The sequence below is a fragment of the Salmo salar genome, chromosome ssa26 (genome assembly GCF_905237065.1).
Source record: "Salmo salar chromosome ssa26, Ssal_v3.1, whole genome shotgun sequence".
NCBI classification, from domain to species: domain Eukaryota; kingdom Metazoa; phylum Chordata; class Actinopteri; order Salmoniformes; family Salmonidae; genus Salmo; species Salmo salar.
In genome coordinates this window covers 29,274,467-29,297,844 of record NC_059467.1, presented here as the reverse complement: position 1 = coordinate 29,297,844, position 23,378 = coordinate 29,274,467, and the positions used below count along the sequence as shown (strand labels likewise).

Below are 23,378 nucleotides of genomic sequence, written 5' to 3'. Positions count from 1 at the left end.
GTCTCATGCTGTCATGCATAGACTTATGGTTCCACGTCAAGACCATAGTGACTTGGTTTAGCAGTACCGTCAAGAGCCATTGGGGGTCACCACACACTAACGACAGGTTGCCATGTTATTTTCCCACTCTCTCGCCTGTCAGAGTCAACATTATTATCCGGGAGACTACAGGTTTGTGTAATCAAAGTAAAACCTCCACGGATTGGCTTCAACCCTACCGCGGCCATCTTGTGTGTCATGCCTTTATAACCAATTTTGTCTAATATTTGTTATTTTATTTTACATATGAGGGGTTATTATGACACAAAATTGAATATGAAATGTTGTGCATGTGGAACCGGCTCCAAATGTAATCTGAAATGATAAAAATTTAACGAGTCCTCAACTGTCCAATCAGAGAGCAAGTAACTGATATGCAAATTGATGTCATCATCGATTCGTCACGTCAGCAGCAGCAGAACCGCTGTGGTCAACTAGTTAATAACTTCGCTCTTATAATTTTCAGTCAACGGATTTTGCTTCACTTCGGTAAGTATAAAATCATTTTCGACTAAATAGAAAGTATTGGCTCCACACAGAGCTTTTAACTCTGAGAGCAAACTGTAATTCTAATGACTGAGAGACAGTGACGCTCAGCTGTGGTCACTAACGTTACGTTAGCAGTGGGAATCCCGGTCTGAAAAGCACCCAACTAGCTACAATATCAGTCAAATGTCTCGCGGAACATTGTAACTTAATACCATTTCCATAATCGTTTCTCAGAGTTCGAAATATTGCGCTCGTGTTACTAAAGTTATTGACGGCGCTTCGTTATGGTGGTCCTGAACTGACAGCGACCCGCTGTGATGGTACGAGCCTCGAGCTCAGCATCGTTACCATGAATGTGCATGCAGAGGGTAAAGTGATATAAGTCGGGAGTCTCAACGAAACTCGGTCGGGTCCATCAACAACTGGTTTAATTGTCTGTGGTCAATCTAATGCATTGTTCCTAATGAATGACTGTCGAGTCCCATCCAGCTCTTCCCTCCTCTCCTACTCAGCAGAGGCGTCACGACACCACTGAAGTCGATAGGAGAGGGGCTTGGAAGGAAAGACAAGTGGGGACACGTGTACGATTCGAGTCTCGAGAAGAACAGATGGTGGGAAAAATCCCTAAGGCTTGGCACCTGTCTTTCAGATTCAGAAAGTTAAGATTCAGCTAATTTCTCTAACTAGGTAGCTAGCTACCTGTTGTGACAGGGGAACACATCGAGTGCCAAGCAGCCTTTTACTAGGAGGTGCAGCAAGGCTATTGTGAAGATTCGATGCTCAGATAGCCACGAGCCATAGCTGCACTCAGAGGATGCTGAGGTTAGTGGCCATTACAGACTGGCTTCTTTCTATCATGGGTTCATTGTTACAGATTCTCGCTGTGCCACATAAACCAGGTGTGGTTAATTGAGGGATTCTAGAACCGATTCTAAAGTAAAATTCAACAATGTAATAGGATACTTATTAACCTTTCTTACTTCGTAATAACACCGCTATTCTTGGGATTATTCCTATTTAGCGTCATTACAAACTAGTGTAATCAGCAGCCAGCTGATTAAAGCCGATTGATGATCATCATGGATGTCCGTTGCACGTAGATGTAGTTTGTGCAAATTATATTTTGATTCCTGAATCCATGGAGTTGGATCGTCGACAGACGACGGGTTTGTGAGTTTGGACAGTTTGATGCTACATTGTTTCTGTCTCTATTTCGTTGTCGTTGTGGCTGCACTTGTTATCTGTATTTTTTTTGTTTAGGGTGCTTAGATAAGTCACCGGGACTCTGAAATTGACGACGCCTATTTATTTGTTGTGTATAGTGGGTTGGCGATATCATGCTACTTGAGGCAAAGAGGCATAGACTCATGATAAACAAAGAAAGAAGCAAGCAGCTTGCAGAGGTAGCTAGCCCACTGGGCACAGACTTCAATTCAACGTCTATTCCACGTTGGTTCAACGTAATTTCATTGAAATGACGTGTAAACAACGTTGATTCAACCAATGTGTGACCAGTGGGAGACTAAACGTAAGCAGGAAGCGCAGCACAAACACGAATGCATTTATATTGCACAGACTATGATGGAACCTGTTGAATGTGCTTTGGAATGGCCCTTGATCAGTTTTCTTGGAGAGTTAAATTAATCTCCATTGTCCAATGATGCTTTTTTAACAAAAGAAAAGTTGATTCAGGTGGGGGTCTTTCGTTATTGGTGGGCCGATTATTACCCAGTACTTTGAGGGTAGAGCCTACAGATAAACCAGCCAAACAAATAGTCTACATTCGATTTGGCAATGAATTATGTTTTACATTTTAAAGTGGGTTTCACTGTAGCTAAAACTTAACTCCAGAGATTAACTAGAGCTAGTTTCACTGCAGATCTGGGTTCAACGTCAATTTATAAAGACTTTCTAGACTGCATAAAGTCTTCATAAGAACTACATAGATGCGTCACAAACCTAGCATTTATAAGCAAAGTCTTAGCCTACCTACTACATGCAATTAAAAAAAAAAAAATGCTTGAAACTAGATCCTGAAGATTCTGGTCTTGATGAGAATAAAAATAAAAGATATGTCTGGAGATGTTCCCTTCTGCACTGTTCAATCAATCTAGTAAATGTAAAGGAGGAGTTAAGATGGATTGTCTCCTTGTTAATTGAAGGGAAGTCGTGTCACAGGCTCTCTCTTCCATATCCCCTGAAAACCGGAATTTACGGTTGTTGGCATCTCTGCTAAAGCTACACCCAAGGGTAGTGCTGAGCGATTAACCAAAATAACTGATTGACAGACGTTGGTTCATTGCATTTCCTATTTTTTTTCTTCTTCGGTGAGCTTAATGCGCACATTGCACCGTTTCTCTAGAGATAAATCAGATCTAGCCTGAACTGTTCAGTGTAGTAGGGAGTTGTTGTTTCCAACAGGCCAATATTATACATAGTTTAGTGCATAAAATGTGGTAATTAACTACAATGACCATAATCCATTGCGCATCTACTAGTCCGGTCTGTGTTTCTTTCATGCCAGCTACTGTGGAGACAGAAGAATGCGCAATCGTGAGGTGATATAGAAAGCAGCTGTTGCTTTGTGCACTATCTCTACCTGAAAATACATGAGAGTTGGTATTCAGCAGTCATAAAGTATGTCTTATTTACTTTGAAGAACTACAAAATAGTGATTTTGTCAGACAGCATAGGTTGCAGCTCTATAGAGATGAAATGATGACTTGGAGTAAAATAATAAAGCCATAAAATAAAACAAATGTAATATACACAATAAGTGATATTTTTTTGTAAAGCAATGTGAATAAATTATGGATCACCGTTTGGGGTTTTGCGTCAAATTACACTATTTGACACGTCAAATAATCTTTTAATTTGACACATCAAATAACACAATTCTATTATAGAATGTTCTGTGTGCTGAATTTGCACATGCAGGCCAAGCGCCACCATTACTGTCAAAGCTGTACAATCCTGCGTTGGTAATAAGGCATTATTTGTTTGCCCGAATTAGAAAATGTCTGTGTGAGCATTTGAAATTAGATCAGGATCAAACGAGCAGGATGAAAAATGTTTGCAAATACAGTTGAAGTCAGAAGTTTACATACACTTCGTTTGGAGTCATTGAAACTAGTTTTTCAACCACTCCACAAATTTCTTGAAGCAACATCTCAAGACACCAGTCAGGAAGTTAAAGCTTGGTTGCAAATGGGTCTTCCAAATGGACGATAACCCCAAAGATACTTCCAAAGTTGTCGCAAAATGGCTTAAGGACAACAAAGTCAAGGTATTGGAGTGGCCATCACAAAGCCCTGACCTCAATCCTATAGAAAATTTGTGGGCAGAACTGAAAAAGCGTGTGTGAGCAAGGAGGCCTACATACCTGACTCAGTTACACCAGCCAAAATTCACCCAATGTATTGTGAGATGTTTGTGGAAGGCAACCCAAAACATTTGACCCAAGCTAAACAATTTAAAGGCAATTCTACCAAATACTAATTGAGTGTATGTAAACTTCTGACCCACTGGGAATGTGATGAAAGAAATTAAAGCTGAACTAAATCATTCTCTCTACTGTTATTCTGACATTTCACATTCTTAAAATAAAGTTGTGATCCTAACTGGCCTAAAACAGAGAATTTTTACTGGGATTTTTACTGGGATAAGAGGCCATATCAACAGAAATGTCTGATTCGATAAAGTCTCAACTAGGGCTGACCCCAATTAGTCGACTGGTCGATTGTTTGGTCGACCAATATTTTTTTTAGTTGAGCAGAAGTAAATATATATAATTTTTATGGCACACAAGACACCACACAAGACACCAGTAAAAATTCTCTGTTTTAGGCCAGTTACGATCACAACTTTATTTTAAGAATGTGAAAATTTTTATGGCACACAAGACACCTTGTCTTATGGGATTAAATGTCAGGAATTGTGACAAACTGAGTTTAAATGTACTTGGCTAAGGTGTATGTAAACTTCCGATTTCAACTGTATCTTTCATACAGACGTTATTAGCAGCTTCTGCGGTAGCTAGCTAGCTTTAGCTTGGTACCTAGCTAGCACCAATCCAACCAGCCTGAAAACAATGACCAGTAGAAACTGCAGTCATTTTCAATATTCTTAACAATGATTATGGAATCCTTGTTGCTCTCCTATTGAAATAACTAGCTAGCCAGCTACCGAACCCCGTTGCCCAAAACTAAAGTTAAAAGCAGTCAGCTAGCTTCATCTGTTAACGTTGTACATTGTCACAAGTTATCCCATTCGCTTGAGCAGGCAGACAGGTCTGACTGACAGCCACATTGGTTCTCTAACCTGTTGTCTCTTTTTATTCCTAAAGCATTTAGCCTACAGTATCCAACCATGCCTTCACCTCCATTGTTACTTGTATTTGTTCAAGGGAGGCATAGAGGAACATTTGGATATTCTCAATGTCTATCACTGAGACTTTAAGAGGCCATATCAACAGAAATGTCTGATTCGATAAAGTCTCAACTAGGGCTGACCCCAATTAGTCGACTGGTCGATTGTTTGGTCGACCAATATTTTTTTTAGTTGAGCAGAAGTAAATATATATAATTTTTATGGCACACAAGACACCTTGTCTTATTCGCGCCCATCTCAGTGAACTAATCCATTGCGGAGGTTTGTTTCATTCTATTTACTAGTTTTGACAATTTAGTCATTGTGTTTTGTTTGGAGCGCTCCTTGTTGAGTAAGGATGCGCATTGATTACTTCTTATCCCTTGCGCATATAGCCTACAGTTGTGTCTGTTCAGAGCTCACTGGCAGGAAACAGAATATTTCATACAATGTTGCAAGTTTGCTAGCATGAGCTTCAGGCCACACCCTAGTTAATAGTTGATACAATGTTTCAAGTTCTTTGCAGACAGGCCATGCACAGCCAATGTGATTTATAAGATATTTATTTTGATCAGGATATTTTCAATATTTCTGTTTTTATTTGTAGGTTTTATAAGCTATTTTACATAGTTGGCAATAGAAGTTACTTTTTAGGTTTGTATCATTTTCATTAAGATTTGGATAGAATTTTGATTCACCACATGACAATGATTTTGACATACGAAGACGTTATTTTAAATTAAACTGTTGTAACTGTAACTGTTACTGTAACTGTTACATGAAAATGTGCATATGAAAACCATAACTGGCATGCAGATCAGTAGAAATTGTAAGATAAAATGACATTCCACATCAGAAAGGTTACCAACTCGTGTAGCCTATTACCGGCAACTTCAGCAGAGTAGCAGCAGAATCTGCAAAAGCCAGTAGGAGCGGGAGGAGGATGGTCATGTTAAGTTTTTCTTCTTCTGATTATCTTCATCTCTGGCTCCCTCTTGAGTCATTTGTGTCTTATTTAATCAAAAACTGCTCTTAAAGCATCAGACAAGCTCAATGCATATATAGTTGATTTTATTAAAATACATTGGGTGTGTCTATATATGAAAAATACACGTTTAAAAATTACGACTTTCGGTCAACCAAGCTATTATTTAGTGTGGGACAGCCCTAGTCTCAACCATAGACAGCCTATAACCGGTTTTATTGTACATCATATAGCTTAGGTTCTACAGTTCATCATTGATCCCAACTAATACAAGACGAAGAAGCAGCAGCAGGAAGAACTCTATGCGGCTCAGATAAGCTACCTAACCTACCTCTGATTACTCGTTCAGTTCGTCGAGCAGCCCGGGTAGGATTCTGGTCTGATGTTACCTCTAATTGAGTGATCAGATTTTCCTGTCTGTTTGGGAGAATTAGGCCTGGCCATTCTGCTCATTGTCAGTTACAATGGAGCCCTGCTAAGTGGCTGAGAGCAATGGGAGTTCTCTTTTCATGCCTAGCCTGCCCTCAGCTGTAGGTCTGTGTTGCAAGAGAAGAGAATACTCTCCTACTCCTGGGCTGGCTGCTAGTCACATGAGAACAGAGCTCTAGTATAGCCAAGAGCTGGGCATGGGATATGATCTGGCCCCTGCTATCTGGTGCTCCTGTTAAACACAGTTCTAACTGGTATAGCTGTCCATGTTGTGCTGGACCTCCATTCCATAACATCTGTCATTTATGAAGATGAGTAAGGCTACATTAATGATTCACAGTAACCAGGTTAGGGTTAAGTCTTGATGCTTCCTGTATGAATCTTGTGTATTGTCTTGGTTGTGTGCTTGTGTCATATGGCATACTGGGCCTTTGTAACAATGAGTAAAAATTAAGGTTTCATCATAGCCAGGGACAGCCCCACTACTAGGGTTGGGTGGTATGCAGATTTTCATATCTTCATATTGTCCTTCTCTCATCCCGAGATGTACAGTTTTACCATGGAGGCTGCTAGCTAAATATGCTCACAAGCACAAATGGAAAAATAAATATTGCAAAGACAGGCAGCCCAGCTATAAAGTTATACATGTATATGTTAGAGCTACTGAATGTAATTTTTTGTGAGTTTGGACATTTACAAACAAATGTGAATGAGAGACATTGTGCAATAAACAGTACTGGTTCTGGAGCAGCATGTGTACGTGCTGTATCTGTGTGGAGTCTGGAGTCTCTAGGGCAACAGGCCTGCTTGCTCTGCTTAGAGAAGAAGACAGGCTGAGAAAGGAGAGGAGAAAAAACACAAGGAAATCAAAAGACAGCAGTGGCAGCTGTACAGATAACTCATTCAAAGGGCTTTGACTTTTCAAACACGGCAGAAAGCCAACACAATATGATGGATGCCCCGTCACCTTATTCATTTTGCCACTTACTTAGATAACCATCAAATTAAACTTAGGGGTCACGTTAACGCAGTATTCTTCGCTTTTCCACGCTGGAAGAAAAGATAAAACGCATAAGAAATATATTGCTGCATTTTGTAAACGCAAATCTAAAATGCTCCGTAATTTCTACTTGGCATCAGACTAATTTTGTGCTTCAGTTGCACTTCTCCACTTGGAAGAGAATTCACTAAGAGCATTCTATCAGCAGACAGCGTTCTGATGTAGCTACTTTTCTGTGGTGCTTTTCTCAGTGTAGCCAGCCTACTTTTCTCCAGATTAACTTTAAGAAAAACATTAGGAAATGTAGCTAGCTACATTCTTTCTATAATAAACAGAATTATGATGGCCATGCATTGTTTTTGTAAAGAAATACCTGGCATGTTCATTGTAAGCTCATTTAGCCTACTTCTGTGGCTGCCTGCCAAATAGTGTTGCTCTTCTGCTGTCATCTGATGAAAATTAAGATATATTCTGCTGAATGTGTTGCAGTAATGTATTTTATGTGAAGGAAAACTATAGTTGCACGTCCCTGATCGCTCTATTGAAGCAAAAAAACACTTGACTTTCAATATAAAACGCAACCCCTGTCAATACACAGCTCAACTCAACTGCTCCCGCTTTGTGCCATTTACAAACAAACACGTGACTGGCTCAACTGTTCTGGGGAGCTACGGTGAGCTTCATAATGTAAAATAATGTGACAAGTGAAATTAAGAACTCTTTATCTTCTAACATATTGCCCAAGTTGACTGAAAGTATTTACTTACAAAGTAGCTACAAATATTAAAATATATAGAAAAACTTGAAATAAATAGTTAACGGTATTGAGAAACCATCCCGTGGATATTTCCAAATACCCCGGTATACGGTATACCGCCCAAACCTACCCACTACCCCACTTAACCTTAACAGAGGTTCACGAGTTGTGGTTGAAGCATTGGATCTCAGTTGTATGCCCCCCCTCTGAATCAGAAGACTTGTGAGAGCCATGACTGTACATTCAGGAAGGCATGTCAAAGTGTTTGAAGTGAGGTGAGTGTGTGTGGTGAGTATGAGTCAGCAGGTCTTGACTAACACAAGTGTTCCGTCATCTTCTATTGGTCATTGGTCTGTGGTTAGATGCATCCTGAGCAAACCTCCTTGACTGTTGACACAAACAGCATCAGCTGTCTATCTGTCTGTCTGCACCTTCCTCCCACACATTCAGTAGCTACTAGCAGACAGACGGCTCGGTAGATAGCAGGCACAGCCACAGGGCTGAGGCTGAGCGGATCAGGGGGCTTTGAACCGAGGAAGACTAGAGGCACCTGGCTGTTGGTCTGTCTGGCAGTTGGTTCAGTTTAGATCAGATCAAATGCGTTACCACACAACTACCTGCTGCCAACCAGAGATAATTGACGGTGCCAAATTCATCCCAGGCCTGTCTGACCTAGCCATTACTTGGCTTTTTTGCAGCCGCTGTTTTTACTGTTGACGTTTACGTGGCTGAGAGTGTCTGTTATGGTAATAAATTGCTTATCGTAGTGTATATGAGGTAGAGGTGTATGGAGATCTTGAAAACAACTAGAAGTGTATTGATTTGAAAAACACAGGATGAACATCTAAAAGAGAGGCTACATTGCTTAAAATCTATTTGACAACTGAAAATCTCTTTATTGTGCAGCCCACACACAGCTCAGTATGAACAAGACATGTTTAAAGATGCATGTTTTTCTTCTCTCTGTTAAATCTGACTTGAGGTTTTGTCTTAGTTTTTCTCTCCAGAGCCAGTCTGTGATGGACATACTGTAGCTCAGTAACACGTGACGCTCCTCAGCACCAGCTAGAACCCAGCAGAGGACCAACGTGGGGGACTGGTCTCCGGAAGACTGACCCTGGCCCCTGGGCTATGACAGATCCCATCATGGACTTCTTTGACGACCCCAACCTGTTTGTGGGAGGGCTGGACGGGCTGGCTGAGGAGGGCTTCCCCCCTGGACCCTCGCTGGTGGATGAGCTCAACCTCAGCGTAGGCTTTGAGCCCCTACAGGTGGAGCCGATGGGGGCAGGGAAACACCCCGGGATGATACCCACCTCCATGCCCTCCTCCACCCAACAGAGCATGGCTTATGGGCAGCAGATGGGGCATTTTCCGGGCATGAAGGCTCAGAACTCCATGGGACAGCCCTTCGCTGGCTCTGAGGGTGTGGGTGGTGGAGGGATGATTGCAGCACAGCATACCCAGTTCCATAGACGCTCAATTGGTCAGGCACCCCAATCCAACGCGTTGTTTTCCAACAGCAGCCCCATGTGGGGCAACCAGGACCAGAACGGGAACCTCTACCACTCAGTGCCCCAGCAACAACAACAACTACATCAACAACAGCAGCAGCAACTCCACAACCAACAGCATCACCTCCGACAGCCACAGCCACAGCAGCAGCACCACCCTTGTCAACAACAACTTCAGCAACAACAAGTGCAGCAGTTACAGCAGCAACACCAGCTTCTGAACCAGCAGCAGCAGCAGCACCTTCATCAACAGGTAGTGAACCCTCAGTCTCTGCCCCAGCAGCACCACAGCTTCCCCTTCCACCAGGCCAACCAACAGCCAGCTCCCCACAACCAGCAGCTTACCACCGGGGGGACCCTGTTCCACTCCAGGGCTGTGCCTAACTCAGGGGCTCTGGCCAAAGCTAATGTGGAAACCCCCAATGTCTCACTGGCTGGAACCCCACCACAGCAGGGTGGCTACCAGCTGGTGCAGGGGACTCAGGGGGCCTTTCCTGGGGTAGGGCCAGAGGACTCTAGCATGTCCTTCTCCATGCAGACCTCCTCCCCCATGGCTCACACCCTGTCCTCCTGCTCAGTGAGCTCCACCACCGCCTACCCTCCCTCCCAATACTCCTTCCCTGGCCAGGGACAGCCTGGCATCTCCAGCCTGAGCCAGCCTCTCTCTTTAGCCCCAGTGTCCATGATCACCACCACCACTCCCCTGCCCTCCTCAGTGCCTGAACTCTCTCTCGTGGGAGCTGGATGTGCATTTTCATCTGCTCCAGGGATGACTCAGCATCATCAGCCCGAGCAGGTCCCAGTCAGCCAGGCTGAGGACGAATGTCCCTTCCGGGCTCTGCGCTGCTCCAGGCAGACCCAAGGGAACTACGACTCATCTGAGATGTTTGGCCAGGCCATGAGCTGCTACCCCAGTGCAGTCAGCCAGCTCGTTCCAGACCAGCACCAGCCCCAGAACTGTGGATCTAACTTGGAAGTTACCAGACCTCCGGCCAGCACCACTACCACTAACGGCTACGTGCCTCTAGAGGTTAGCCTGGCAGGGCTGCAAGGGGAGGTGGAGGCCCAAGGAGGGGGCTTTGAGGGCCTGGAGGCTCCGGACCTGCTGGCTGATGAGCTGCTGCCCCAGCTGGAGGCTGCCCTCAGTCAGCACGACCACCACGACTCCAACTGTTCCTGGACCAATGGTGGGGATGGAGAGAGGAATGGAAAGGGAGAGGAAGAAGAAGAGATGAAGGAGGAAGACAGGATCTCCATATCCATGGACTACAAGATACAGGTAAACCCACTGGGCCATTAACACTTGCTTTCAGTCTGAGGCTGGCTAGGCTGACATATGCTGACAGACTCAGAAAGGATGATATGGATGAAGTACCTAGTTATCCAGATTCCGCAGAGTTCTCCTTCATATATTTAAAGATGCACTATGCAGAAATCACTCCGCCATTTCCTGGTTGCTACAATCCTAATTTCAGTTTATGTGACAAAACAAGCAAGTATAGTCATTGTACCATCTAAACCACTGTGAAATATATTTCCCAAAACCAAAAATATTGTATTTTCAGCTGTTTGAAGCTGGTGTACAAAACCGTAAGTAAAAGACGCAAAAATGAAACTTAGAAATAGCCCACATAGAACAGATCTACGACTTCTTGCTTTCAATGAGAATGACAGATCTATGTCACATTTCTATGTGAATTTGGTCAGGTCATTCAAAAAGTTACATATTGCAGCTTTAATGTATTACTACAGGGGAAGAAATACACATTGCGGATGTATAGAATAGTTGTGGTTGTTGGTGCTAATAGTTGTCCTTCCACTTGACCACATGGACAGGAGGGGATTGGTGAAGCGAATTGTCAAATGTCAAATTATTTCTCATTTCATTCCCATTTAAATCTAGATCTGCATCTTATCCAGGTTGTTTTATCTATTCAGTTCCAATTATGTTGGAAATGAATGCAAAGAATTGACAGTGAGACATGTATTTGTGACAGCTACGTTAATGGATAAATCTCTTGCACTGACGTAGAGACTAGAGAGAGCCTTGCCATGCTTTCACTCCTCTCAGCAGCCAGACGCCAGCCAGCCACCCATGTAATGTTTAACTAGCCCTGGAAGAGCATGAGCATATTTGGTGCACCTGCAGTCAGGGGGAGGTGGAGGGAGGGAGGGAGTGAGGGAGGGGAAGGAGGCTCAGCCCTTCTTTAAATTATAATAATACAGCCTATTCTAGCTATCCTTCCAGTGATGTGTCCTAAATGGCACCCTTTTCCCTATATTTGACCAAAGCCCTGGTCAAAAGTAGTGCACTAAATAGAGAATAGGATGCCATTTGGGACACAGACAGACAGCAGGTAACTACAGTAACCTAGCTGTGTCCCAGGGCCTGATTAAGAGTGGCAGCAGTGTCTCCAGGACTTACAGTAACTAAGCGTACTCAAGGCTATAGATGTGGGTCAGGGCAGGCTAGAGGCTAGAGACACTGCCTGACTGTCTGTCTGTCTGTCTTGCTGCTGCGCACTGCACTCACTACATGGCTAGATAGAGTGTAGAGTGTGGGGGTGGTTGCTCTTGTGGTTTTCTCTGTGCGTGTGTGTCTTTGAGTGAGAGAGAGGGAGAGGAGGGGGGGAGAGAGGATAGAGATGGACAGAGGGAGTGAGTGAGAGAGGGAGGGAGGGGGGGAGGGAGAGCGGATAGAGATGGAGTGAGTGAGATAGGGAGAGGAGGGGATAGAGATGGACAGAGGGAGTAGTTAGGGAGAGGAGGGGGAGGGAGAGGGGATAGAGATGGACAGAGAGAGTGAGTAGGGGCAGCTTGGAAAGAGAGAGAGAGAGAGAGAGGAGGGAGGCTAATGACAGACACAGAGAGAGGTAGAGAGTGCATTTGTGTGCTGCTCTGGCTCTGACAGGCACAAGGCGGATCCTGGAGCTGAGCTGGCCAGTAGCGTAGCAACATCCATCCACACACCTCTCTGAGCCTGGCTCCACAGTGACGCAGACAGCCAGGCAAAGAGGACCGTCAGCAGCAGTCTGTACTGTATGTCAGACCTGGGTTCAAGTACTATTTGATATTATGTCAAATACTTCAACTGTGCTTGATTAATGGAACCAATAGAATAGTCCCAAAACTACTAACTCCACCCATCTGGAACTCCAGGCAGGCTAAAGATTTCAAATGGTGTTAGAACCCATGTCTGATCAGCAGCAGCACAGTGTGTCTGTTCCCTTCCATGGCCCTGGTGCTGGCACATGCAGCTCAGCACTCATCAGAACTCTCTCTGACTGGCTCTGTAAACTGTAAACACACACACACACACACACACACACACACACACACACACACGCGCACGCACGCGCACACACACACACACACACACACACACACACACACACACACACACACACACACACACTCTATGGTGAGTGGTGATTCACAAGTCACTAGGTCTTTACCCTGTCTCTACAGCATAGCTCTGTCTCTCTCAACTCTACCACTTAGACTAACAGGTAGGCTGAATTTTTAGTTTATTTGTTATTTCACCTTTATTTAACCAGGTAGGCCAGTTGAGAACAAGTTCTCATTTACAACTGCGACTTGGCCAAGATAAAGCAAAGCAGTGCGACAAAAACATAGAGTTGCACATGGGATAAACAAACGTACAGTCAATAACACAATAGAAAGAAAATAGAAAAATCTATGTACAGTGTGTGAAAATGTAGTAAGATTAGGGAGGTAAGGCAGTCAATAGGCCATAGAGGCGAAATAATTACAATTTAGCATTAACACTGGAGTGATAGATGTGCAGATGATGATGTGCAAGTACAAATACTCAAGCACAGACTGATGTTTTGACCCAGCAGCCAATTTGTCCATCCGCTAATTGAAATGGGACATGGAACACCAGCAAACAGGCCCAGCTTCCCTTCAGTCTGTGTCAACATCCACCCTTCTGTTGATGCTTATGGGTAGACTGCTCTATTCATGTCCACTGGTGTGTGAAGAGCCAACAGATAGTGTGTTTGCTGAACAGGCAGGGCATCAGGGGATAGAGTGGTGCCCACCCCCCTGTCCTAGTCTCACTGCCTGTTTCTGGCCCTGTCTCACTGCCTGTCTCTGGCCCTGTCTCACTGCCTGTCTCTGGCCCTGTCTCACTGCCTGTCTTTGGTCCTGTCTCACCCCCTGGTCCTGTCTCTGGTCCTGTCTCACTCCCTGTCTTTGGTCCTGTCTCACCCCCTGGTCCTGTCTCTGGTCCTGTCTCACTGCCTGTCTTTGGTGCTGTCTCACCCTCTGGTCCTGTCTCACTCCCTGTCTCTGGCCCTGTCTCACTCCCTGGTCCTGTCACTGGCCCTGTCTCACTCTCTGGTCCTGTGTCTGACCCTGTCTCACTCTCTGGTCCTGTGTCTGACCCTGTCTCACCCCATGGTCCTGTGTCTGACCCTGTCTCACTCTCTGGTCCTGTGTCTGACCCTGTCTCACTCTCTGGTCCTGTGTCTGACCCTGTCTCACCCCATGGCCCTGTGTCTGACCCTGTCTCACCCCATGGCCCTGTGTTTGTCCAGCGCTTCATTTGCAAACCATAAGCCTAACAAAACGGTCTAAAAAGGAGAGGTGTCGGATCGGCACCTCTCCTTTTTGGACTGTTTCATTCTGGGACATATTTGTCCGGATCCGGTACTTCTCATGGCATGAACAATTATTGAAACTTTTTGCAATGTAACAATTTGACTAAAAGCGATCAAAGTTAATTTGAGTTGTCTCTTCGTTAGTTATCCTACCCCCCACCACCCCCCAGCCCGGGCCTGATTTGGGTTTGGTCGTGCCTGTGTGAGAAGTGCGCCTGTGTCTCACAGAACTGGAACGAGATTCACTTTCTATGATCTCTCTCCCTCCGCTCTGATAGACATGAATGAGCCTGCAACGCTGATCTCTCCAGTGTTGCACTTCATCATTTATTTCCTTATAGAATCATAGCCGTGCGAAGGGTTCTGGAGGAGCTGCAGCACCCCTGATCAATTGAAATATATTTGCCAAAGTTATAGAGTTACTGCTGTCTGTTCAGAAAGAAATGAAATAATTCAGAATAGCCTAGTACACCATGAGAAAGCATATCATTTAGCCACAGAGGAACATCAGCGTCTTTAAAAAAAATGTGTCTAGCTGTGAAATGTAGCCCAATAACAAGGCATAGCCAGTTGGGAACACGCGGGAAATCTGTCAGTTAATAAACAGCATGCAGACAAAAAATGCCTTTTGCACTCGCTGGAAAACACAGATTGGAAAGCAAATGGCTACTGCTGAAAAGAGAAGAATCTAATCGTTCTGCTGTAGGCTACCAAAATATTTAATCAACTTCCAAATAGACCTATTGTTTACAAAGTAAAACAAGAGAGAGAGGCTTTTGGCACGAGCGCATCGGCCATCACCAGTGAGTGTGATGCTCATCATTGGGTGAGTCAGTGAAACTAGAAAGCATTTTTAGGACTATAATTTCCTTCTCACATTGTAGCCTACAATATGTGTTTCCACACACCTAGGCCTAGACTATTGATGGATTCAAGGCAAGGTCATTTTTATTGATCTCAGTTTGTCAGTGTCAAAGTAGCCTGTCATTTGCGTCATTTGTGCGGTATTATGGTGTTTTCATGACAACTGGGAACTCTGGGGAAAAAACTAAGTTGAATCATGACGTCAGTGATTTTCAGGTGGGAAAGTCGGAGCTCTAGAAAGAGGCCTGAGTTCCCAACTTGGAATTCCGAGTTGGATGACCATTCAAATAAAATGTTCCCATTCGGAGCTTGTTTTTTCCCCGAGTTCCCAGTTGTCTTGAACACACTGAAGTCGGAAGTCAGAGATTTCCCAAACCCGAGTTCCCATGTTTTGAATGCGGCATTAAAAAGATTCTGCCAAAATCTCCAGCCATGTAAAATGATGTAGAATTGCATGAAATGCATTTATAAAAGGCCACATTTTTCCCAGACCCTAGGCCACTAAAAATGTTATCCATGTGTGCAACTTCTTCTGTAAGTGCCTATACTCTACTGCTCTATGCCACTACGCAAATGTGATGATATGCATGCAATGCTTTACTATAACAGTGATTGTCTTCTTTCTGTAATGTGTTCCGGTACCACAGAGGTCCATAGATCACCACCCTCTCGCGCTCACATTTTGCTCCGGCTCCTCCCGATTGACAAATGAAGCACTGTGTCTGTCCCTAGCCTGCACTGCATGTGGCTAATTAGGATTTCCGTCTGTCTTTAATGATGGAGAGCTGGATGGATTCTGTCTTGTTCTTGAGACCCAGCCATGATCAATGCTGCTCTGGTCCTCTTGCCGAGATAGCAAGCAAATGTTTTTCCATGCACATTATCACTACTAATGGATAATATGTTTTTTCACCCAAATACTATAAAGTAGGGCTGGGCGATATGGCCAAAATATCATATCACAATATGTTTCACATTTTTTACGATATTTGAGGTTTTTGAATAATTAAGTTCTAAATATGCTTTATGACTAGTGCATGACCCTAGGGTGGAAACACATACATTTTAAGTGTTTTTAATGGAGCTTTGTCCGTTATGATTGTTTTATACTGTTCAATGAAATTTCAACCAAAAGTTGGAATGTAGTGGGCACTTTGAAAACAGTGTTGTTTGACATAACAACAAATGAAAAAGCCAGGGAGTGGTTATTGTGACAGGGGAGGAACCAAAGTGTTGGTCAGTGTTTCGTAGTGGACCCTAATTAATGTTACATGAAATGTTTTCTCTTACTGTAGCTTTGATGTCACTAAAATATTCATGCTTTACCAATTCCTCTCTGATTTAGAATATACCGTTGCACAAACAACATGCTGATGTAGGCCTACACCAGCACTGATATCAGGCTGTATTAGCTAGCTTTCTAGCTACGTTTGCTCTGACTAAGTACATTTAGCTGGCTAGCTAGCCAACTAACTAGCGATTAGTATTAGTGACTCGTGGTAGCGCAAAAACTGTTCTGCTTGAGTGACAAGATGCGGGGCTTGGTGTGTGTGGAAGGAGAGGGGGAGAGAGATGACTCAAGTAGCAAACGGAGTAAACTGGCATTATTACACGCGGCGGAGTGGCGTAACACATTTAACAAACCAAACAATAATATACAGCTTTACAAGGTAAAGTAAAAACCCAAACCGGTCAGTGCATCAATACTGGTATATCGTAAAATATGGTATACCACCCATCCCTAGTCTCCAGCCTGTTGTAGGCCTAGTCCTCAGGAGCTAGTGCTTGGCTGTGACGTGGGCTGGTTCTGTTCACTGTTAGTCACACAGAGAGACTGGCTTCTAGACAGAGGGCCTTTGTTCCCAGTCATTGTGAAGACAGCAGTATGATAAAGGGTGTTGGAGCTGAGTATGAAAGGGCCTGGTTGGATATGGTCACACCAAGGCAATTTTAATTAGTCTTTGCTTGGTCTGTTCGAAGATGTCCTCAGTGGGCCTATGTACAGCACACTGCCATAGGGTTATCGATGGGACAGGCACAACCCTTTAGGATAGTAATAACCTGATTCAGTATTTTTCAAAATAGACACAATTTTATAGACCAGGGTTTCCCAAACTCGATCCTGGGCACCGCCCGGTTGCATGTTTTGGTTTTTGCCCTAGCACTACACAGCTGATTCAAATAACCAAGTTATCATCAAGCTTTGATTATTTGAATCAGCTGTGTAGTGTGAGGGGAAAAAGCAAAACATGATGATGATGAGCTGCTGTGCTGTACAGCAGGTGCCTCCTGTCTGACTCAGTGCATCAGTGGTTTACATTTATTCTGTGACTCCCCCTCCTCCCTCTCCCCTCACCCCCTCCTCTGGCCTCTGGGGGCGTTGAAACTAGAGTGGTGGTGGGGGGGGGGGGGCGTGTGTGTGAGGCCGACTCAGCCGAGGGTGTCTGTGGCTGTGGGCCCCCACTGAATTGCTGTCTTTGTTGCTTCCTGACCTTCCTGGGTGAAGTTTATGTAACTCCCAGCCAGTCAGTCAGCCAGCCAGCCAGCCAGCCAGGCAGAGAGTGCTGCAGTCAGCCTTGAAACCTGACACCAAGAAACTTCTCTACTCGGAGGGGGAGGGGTCCCTGCCACGGGGAAACCTGCCCTCCATGAGGCTGAGATATGATTGGCTGTTTCTCTGGCTGCAGTTGGCTCTCTCTCTCTGGTCTGTAGGTCTATCAGTCTCTCTCGATCTGTCAATTTAATGTTCAATATAAGGGGCTTTATTGGCATGGGAAACATATGTTTACATTGCCGAAGCAAGTGAAATAGATAGTAATCAAAAGTGAAATAAACAATAACAAATTGACAGTAAACATTACACTCCAAAAGTTCCAAAAGAAAAAATACATTTTAAATGTCATATTATCTCTATATACAGTGTTGTAATAAGGTGCAAATAGTTAAAGTACAAAAGGGAAAATAAATAAACATAAATATAGGTTGTATTTACAATAGTGTTTATTCTTCACCGGTTGCCCTTTTCTTGTGGCAACAGGTCACAAATCTTGCTGCTGTGATTGCAAACTGTGGTATTTCACCCAATAGATATGGGAGTTTATCAAAAATGTATTTGTTTTCAAATTCTTTGTGGGTCTGTTTAATCTGAGGGAAATATGTGTCTCTAATATGGTCATACATTTGGCAGGAGGTTAGGAAGTGCAGCTCAGTTTCTACCTCATTTTGTGTGCAGTGTGCACATAGCCTCTCTCTCTCTCTCTCTCTCTCTCTCTCTCTCCCTAGCTGTTTCTGACTGCCTCTCTCTCTTTCTGACTGCCTCTCTCTCTCTTTATGACTGCCTCTCTCTGTTCCCCCAGTCATCCGGGCTCATCTGCCTGCTGGTAGTGGAGGCCTGCCAGGAGTGGGTGGGATCTAGTGGGGGTCAAAGGTAAACAGGAAGTCGGCTCTATTTATAGCGGGGTGGTTTTGGCTGTGGACGGAAGGGGCGGGCTGTGGGGGGACACTAGAGGAGGAAATGGGTGGCTAGTTAGTAGAGGGAGGGGTGAGAGAGTTGTACTTGGATTTAGCCTAGACTGTGAGGAGCATGTGGGAGCCTTGCCAGCCCCAAACTGCACAGTAGGTCTGAATAAAAACCCATTCTCTTTTATTCTGCATTTTTTTCTCTCTCTCCCCCGCTCACAGGGGATTAAATAGCTTTGACTTTGTTGGCTGGCTAGGGGTTTGGAGAGGAGCGTGCGATAGCCAGCGGGTTCAGTGCTAACATGAGGTTTTGTATGAGAGGAATGTGAGGGGTGACACAACCCAAAGTGACCTCTTCCTTGAGCTGCAGTCAGGTTAACCTTTCACTGGCTGACAGGAATGAACTCAGCTCAACCACCAGGCAGCCTGCTGAACGCTAGCCTGCCTAGCATAGTCTGTCTCTGGGGAGAGAAAGTGGAGAACAGATTTACACAGTCTACTCTACAGGGACTCTAATGAGACTTTCAGTGGCTCTCATTCAGTTAGACTTAGCTTAGCACTAAATAGGGAACCCAGCACTAAATACGGCAAGGGGAATAGGGGAAAGGCATTTGGACTGTGGATCATGACATTATGCTTTTAGCCAGCAGAACCGGCCCGCTTGCTTACAGCTGCGCTAGGGTCGGACAGCATGACTGTGTAGATCAAGACACCGGGGAGCGAGCGCGAGATATGGCTCGGAAAACCTACCTCAATAGAGGGATGAGAAATGCAGTGCACTCCAAATTGTCCCATTATCCCAACTGTTACACAGGGAAGTTTGAACAACTGCTAGTTTTTCTGGAAAGCTGCCCTTTTCGTCGCCATGCTTGGTAGCAGAAGCCACATCAGCCATTTTGAAATGGCGCTAGAATATAAGTTGAACATCAAGCGATAGTCAGCCAATCAGGTGGGGAATGGTTTAGTATATTGCCACGTTCAAAAACACTGGAAACTCTGACATTTCAGAATTCACTGCGTTCAAGACAACTGGGAACTCAGAAATGTTTTTTGAATGTTCATCCAACTTGGAATTCCAAGTCGGAAACTCGGGCATCTTTCTAGAGTTCCAAGTTGTCTTGAAAGGACCATAGGTCAAACTTTACCAAAACTATGGATGCTTGTCTGAAGTACAATAATTCATTGGTAATCCATGTCATTGTTGTCAAGGGTGGACTAACAAAGGCAATAAACAGCCACACACTAGGAAGTTGTTGTGTTTGTCTTTCAATAGTTTATTTCTTTGTTCCAACAATTTTGCCTTTGTTAATGCACCCTTGACAACATTGACATTGCCAATTATCAATAAATTGTTACCAATTCATTATAATAATGGATTACCAATAAATTATTGTACAGCCATAGTTTTGGGAGAGTTTGACATGTACAAAGCCATTCCCCACACAACTTTTATTTTGACATTATCACAGCGCGAAGATGTAGGCTGACTATCCTTTGTTGTTCACCGCACGTGGCTTCTGCTACCTAGCATGAGGAGGAAAGGGCAGCGTTCTGGAAAAGAAGCAGTTATTCAGTCTTGTAACAGTTGGGATAATAGCACAATTCGGAGTACAGCTAATTTCTCATCCCTGGATTGAAGTACATTTTCCAAGCCGGCTCCACGGTGTCCTGATCTACACGGTCGTGCTGTTCGACCCTAGTGCAGCTGTAAGTAAGCAGGTCGGATCTTCTGGCTAATTGTGCTTTATGTGTCGGCTATACTTCATACAGTGTGCCTCTTTTGCCTTTATGTCTAAGGAACACTTGTTGGTTTGTGATGGTGTTAGCTATTCCATGGAGATGACAGTTGCTTGGTGTGGTTGTTACTGTGTGTGTGTGTGTGTGTGTGTGTGTGTGTGTGTGTGTGTGTGTGTGTGTGTGTGTGTGTGTGTGTGTGTGTGTGTGTGTGTGTGTGTGTGAGTGTGATAGTTAGTTAGTTAGTTAGTTTTCACACAGGAGTCCCAAAGCGATCAGACAGGTTTGTCAGGTAGCTGCTGGTTCCTAGCCGGGTATGTTCACTGGTTTCCATGGCGCTGGGCCCTGAGTCAAGGGTTTGTTTACACAGAGAAACACTTTATTTCACAACATTACACTGACTCTGTAGAAAGGGACAAATTGTAGGCTAACGCTGTCTTCTGTCTGCCTTGGATACAGTTTAGTTTTATACCTCTAGTCTACAACACATGCAGTTGGCCTACTGTCACTAACCATGCACAATATGACTCATGTTTACAGTGACTGATGCCGCCATTAAGTTCATGTTTTAACATTTCAAAGTACAAAATGGAGGGTTGCTCTTTTCTCTCAGAATGTAGGCATACGTCCTGCTTGGATGACTGAGGTGAATATGTTGGAAGAATCCTGTGAATTCCTTCCTATATAACTCAATCCTCTGCTGCTCAGTGCAATTACTAGGCTACAGGTTTCAATGTTTTCACTGGCCTATTGGTCTGTGGCATTTGGCCTTCATATAAATTAAATCAATCTCTCTGGAATGTTGAATCACATGGTTGCTCTCGCTATACTGCCACAAAGCTGCTGTTATTTTGTATGCCCTCACCTCAAGACTGTCCTGTCTGCTGAGTTGTCGGTATGAAATGCTTAGTGTTGTGGCGTGGATCATTCATTTGATTTATAGACTTTCTTAACATTCCTGCTCAGAACAGAACTACAAGTCTGTCTGTTGTCCTCAGTTGAATGTGTGTGGCCATAGTTGGGCGATTCCAAACCAGCTTAGGTGGAAAATATTTTTCAATGATCTGATTGTTCTGTCAATTCTCACATATAAACTTAATTGGGAGGAAGGATGTAGAACATGCTTTTAACATTTGTATCGCAAACCACTTTCTTGAAAATTGGGAATTTCAGGCCCTTTTTAGACCTATACATGTCTCCTGTAAGACCTTATGATCTGTGAACTGTACATGACACAGACAACATCTTGGTGTCATTATACTGTAAAACCCTATGATCTGTGAACTGTACATGATACAGACAACATCTTGGTTAATTATACTTCTTATAGTGTTATCTCAAATATGGAGTATGTGTGTAACCTTTATTTTACTAGGCAAGTCAGTTAAGAACAAATTCTTATTTACAAGGACGGCCTACCGGGGAACAGTGGGTTAACTGCCTTGTTCAGGGGCAGAAGGAGAGATTTCTACCTTGTCAGCTCGGGGATTCGATCCAGCAACCTTTCGGTAACTTTTATACGTAGAAATGTACATTATAGGTCATTAACCAATCACAGCCCTTTCAATCCATTTTCCCATTCACTGTGTTGGCGGTGCTCATAAAATGTATCACAACTTCAGAATTAGCAGAGAACCCACTGTGGAAATGTGATGTACTTTTGAGATATTCAAATTCATATTTTTTATATTGAATTAATTAATGTGAAAATGTATATTTCAGAATCTAGACATTCTCCATTTGTTAGAGCCTCTATAAGGAGTATAATGAACCAATATGTTGCCTGTATCATGTACGGTTCAAGGATCATAAGGTTTTACAGGAGGCATGTATAGGTCTAAAAAGGGGTCCTAAAATGTCCACTTTCATCATGATTTAAATGTTTAAAAATTGTGATACAAATGTAAAAAGCATGTCAAATATCCTTCCTCCCAATAAAGTTTCTATGTGAGAATTGCCAGAACAATCTGAGATAGCAAAAATATTTTCTGCCTACGTTGGGGTGCAATCGCCCAGTTGCAGCACTGGTGTCTGCTTTTTTGCTGCTAACAACCTGCCTTCTCCTGATTTAACCTCTTATTATTCAGAACTATAGCATGGAGAAGCCTGGCAATGAACCCACCAATTGCTAATTTGCATGCATAAATCATACTATTTTGTATATTACCTCCAGGTAATGCTGGTTCATTTCTCAGTTCTCAAGCAAGGAATAGGCCTACGTTTAGAAATTTGTGAAAATCCTTTTTGTCTAAATGTGATGGAGGCAATTTGAAAATCCTTTCCCTCTCGTGCCCCTGCCTGTGTTTCTGGGATGGTTTTCATCCTCCCTGTCTCCTCCTCGCCCCCCACACAGCCATCCCTTCGCACAGGCCCCTGTCTCCTCCTCACCCCCCACACAGTCATCCCTTCGCACAGGCCCCTGTCTCCTCCTCACCCCCCACACAGTCATCCCTTCGCACAGGCCCCTGTCTCCTCCTCGCCCCCCACACAGTCATCCCTTCGCACAGGACCCTGTCTCCTCCTCGCCCCCACACAGTCATCCCTTCGGAAAGGCCCCTGTCTCCTCCTCGCCCCCACACAGTCATCCCTTCGCACAGGCCCCTGTCTCCTCCTCGCCCCCACACAGCCATCCCTTCGCACAGGCCCCTGTCTCCTCCTCGCCCCCCACACAGCCATCCCTTCGCACAGGCCCCTGTCTCCTCCTCGCCCCCACACAGTCATCCCTTCGCACAGGACCCTGTCTCCTCCTCGCCCCCACACAGCCATCCCTTCGCACAGGCCCCTGTCTCCTCCTCACCCCCACACAGTCATCCCTTCGCACAGGCCCCGGTCTCCTCCTCGCCCCCACACAGCCATCCCTTCGCACAGGCCCCTGTCTCCTCCTCGCCCCCACACAGCCATCCCTTCGCACAGGGCCCTGTCTCCTCCTCGCCCCCACACAGCCATCCCTTCGCACAGGCCCCTGTCTCCTCCTCGCCCCCCACACAGTCATCCCTTCGCACAGGCCCCTGTCTCCTCCTCGCCCCCACACAGCCATCCCTTCGCACAGGCCCCTGTCTCCTCCTCGCCCCCCACACAGCCATCCCTTCGCACAGGCCCCTGTCTGCTCCTCGCC

The 23,378-nt window shown here is 44.6% G+C and overlaps 1 protein-coding gene across 7 annotated transcripts in view; it reads left to right on the top strand.

Moving 5' to 3' along the window:
- The first annotated feature begins 428 nt into the window (after nucleotides 1–428).
- LOC106587586 (chromodomain-helicase-DNA-binding protein 9) overlaps nucleotides 429–23,378 on the top strand; it is a 121,828-nt gene continuing 98,878 nt past the window's right edge. For 3 of the 7 annotated variants that reach the window (XM_045708564.1, XM_045708565.1, XM_045708562.1), the window contains exons 1-2: nucleotides 1,096–1,350; nucleotides 9,062–10,860. In XM_045708564.1, coding sequence (XP_045564520.1) covers nucleotides 9,199–10,860 — 1,662 coding nt within the window. In that variant the 5' untranslated portion in view covers nucleotides 1,096–1,350; nucleotides 9,062–9,198. Of the gene's footprint in view, nucleotides 529–1,095; nucleotides 1,351–9,061; nucleotides 10,861–18,479; nucleotides 18,690–23,378 lie in introns of those variants that run through there. The other 4 variants (XM_045708563.1, XM_045708568.1, XM_045708570.1 and 1 more) reach the window with 4 other exon arrangements.